Source organism: Monopterus albus, unplaced genomic scaffold, assembly GCF_001952655.1.
Source record: "Monopterus albus unplaced genomic scaffold, M_albus_1.0 scaffold17.1, whole genome shotgun sequence".
Classification (NCBI taxonomy): domain Eukaryota; kingdom Metazoa; phylum Chordata; class Actinopteri; order Synbranchiformes; family Synbranchidae; genus Monopterus; species Monopterus albus.
The window spans coordinates 3,376,687-3,379,179 of NW_018127897.1; the positions used below are offsets into that span (position 1 = coordinate 3,376,687).

Genomic DNA, 2,493 nt, shown 5'->3' on the forward strand with positions numbered 1-2,493 from the left:
GGTGTCCGCCACGGATTCCCGTGTTGGAGCCGCTACTGCTGTTCAAGAGCCTGGAATTGAATCCGAAAGTGCTAGCTTTATTGTCTCTTTTCCTTTTGTTGGGGTGTCCGTCTGTCAGGCCCCTCCAAAGTACAGCGACCCCACTGCTCTGCTGCTGTCCCCCTCCCCCGACACCGCCCCTGCCAGAGGCTCGGTTGTTGTGGTTGCTATTGGTTTCCAGTGGTATAAAGTCCCGCTGTTCCGTTATTTCTCCGTCCCCAATTGAGGTCGACATCCCCTGAGTCCTGGCTTCACCGCTACCGGTGTCTGAGTCAAGTACCCCGTTTCTGCTGGTGAAGACGGCTCCCGACGCCCAGTTGAAGGTTGCTTTCAAGCTCGATGTGACTTGAGGTCCAGTGGTGTAGCCGTTATTTACATTCAGGAACCCGAGCCCTTGTGTCGTCTCCCAAATCTGCATCCACAGGTTGTTAGCAGGTCCACGTTGTTCTGGTTGAAACCAGGCAATTCTCGGATCCATCAAACGGCACTATAGGCAAAACACCCCACCACCGAGCAACGCTCAGCTCGTGTGCAACTAGCCAGGTCGCTAGCTAACATTAGCTAGCATGCTACAGCCTCTAGACTGCCCGTTACTTCTAGAATCTGGTAAAAACACGTCCCTTAGTAGTGACGATACACAGCTGTCAACCAAAAACGTCCACGGGAATAAGATAAGAATACGTGTCAAGTGTTAAAAATTGTATCTAAAGGTAAAGTTCAAGTTAAAGACATGACAAACATTCAGCCGCTGCCTGTCGAAATGCCTCTCTGACCCTTTCCTACTGATCGCGGCTCCTTCAATGGCGGCGTGTACGTGATACTGCGCATGCGCAGTGCGACTGAAGAGGGGCGGAGAAACCTATTGCGCAACAAACAAATGTTTTTCTTACATAACATCTGAATTATTACATACCATTAATTCCAAATGAATGAGGCATAATCTGCAACAACGTAAACCAACTGAAAGTTTTTGGCTTTTATTTTGGTTGAAGTTTGAGGTTGAAGTTTGTTTTGGCTGAAGTTTTTGGTTTGAGTTTTAGGTTTTTGATTGCACTAATTGCACAGGTTAGAGCTTACATATCAGTGGATACTCCAGAAAGAAAATATGATGTAAATAGCTACACAGTGCATAGTATACTTGATAGTGTTATTAAAATCCTAATATATCCATGATTATAACGCCTGCAGGTAATGAGGTAATGGGGGTTTCTTAATTGGATGCCTTTTAGTTATAACTCCCTTGTTCAGCCCCTGTGGAAATGTTTCTTCTCATGACATGTTGTTCTGACAGGGTAATGTTTTTGCACAAATGCTATGCTGGAATGTTTTGCAGATCCTTCTGGGTCAAAACATATAAGAATCCCATAGTGGTGGGAAGTAACTACGTACATTTACTTAAGGACTATACTTAAGTACAGTTTTGAGGTATGTCCATCCATCAATTCGTTATCTATTTTGCTTATCCTAACAAGGGGGGCTGGAGCGCATCCAGAGCGATATTGAACGAGAGGCGGTGTATACCCTGGACATGTCACCAACCAGACACCGACACTCGCTACTAGGGGCAATTTAGTGTCGCCAGTCAGCGTAATGCATGCATGTTTTTGGACTGTGTGAGGAAGCCAGAGTACCTGGAGAGAACCCACACAGGCACAGGGAGGGCATGCAAACTCCACACGGGAAGGAACTGAGTCGGCCCAGGCTCTGAACCCGGAATTAATACAAACATTACAGTAAAATCCTAAGACTTTATTGATCTCTGGTGGAAAATTAACAAGCAGCACTTCAGATCATAAGCATACACTTGTTGTTAAATTAGCTCCACCTTTACCGGCTGCAACATTAAACGTGATTAATACAATAATGAATTAGTAATTATAATCCAATCATATGATACCTTAACATTAAATGTGTTATTCTGCATGATTCACACTTTTACTCTTAGTACTTTAAGTATGTTTGGAAACTAATACTTTTGTACTTTTACTTAAATAACATTTTGAATGCAGGACTTTTACTTGTAACATCATATATTTACATTGTCGTATCCGTACTTTTCGTATAAGTAAAACATCTAAGTATTTGTTCTACCTCTGACCACAAGTAAAAAATTGAATTATCACAGGAGTTTTGAACAATTATCAATGGCCCCCTGGTGGTCCATGAAGCCATTGCAGATGGTTCCTTACCATCTTCTTCTTCTTCTTCTTCTTTCGGCTGTTCCCGTTAGGGGTCGCCACAGCGAATCATCTGTTTCCACCTAACTCTATCCTCAGCATCCTCTACTCTCACCCCAATCAACTTCATGTCCTCTTTTAGCACATTCATATATCTCCTCTTTGGCCTTCCTCTTGACCTCTTGCCTGGCAGCTCCATCTCCAACATCCTTCTACCAATATAACCACTATTCCTCCTCTGCACATGTCCAAACCATCTCAATCTGGCCTCTCTGAC

General features: G+C 43.8%; 1 protein-coding gene across 1 annotated transcript in view; it reads right to left on the reverse strand.

The window, feature by feature from the left end:
• Positions 1-856, reverse strand: part of tent4b (terminal nucleotidyltransferase 4B) — a 21,109-nt gene extending 20,253 nt beyond the window's left edge. Inside the window, exon 1 of the mRNA XM_020592399.1 lies at positions 51-856. Coding sequence (XP_020448055.1) covers positions 51-517 — 467 coding nt within the window. The 5' untranslated portion in view covers positions 518-856. The remainder of the gene's footprint in view (positions 1-50) is intronic.
• Positions 857-2,493: the final 1,637 nt, after the last annotated feature.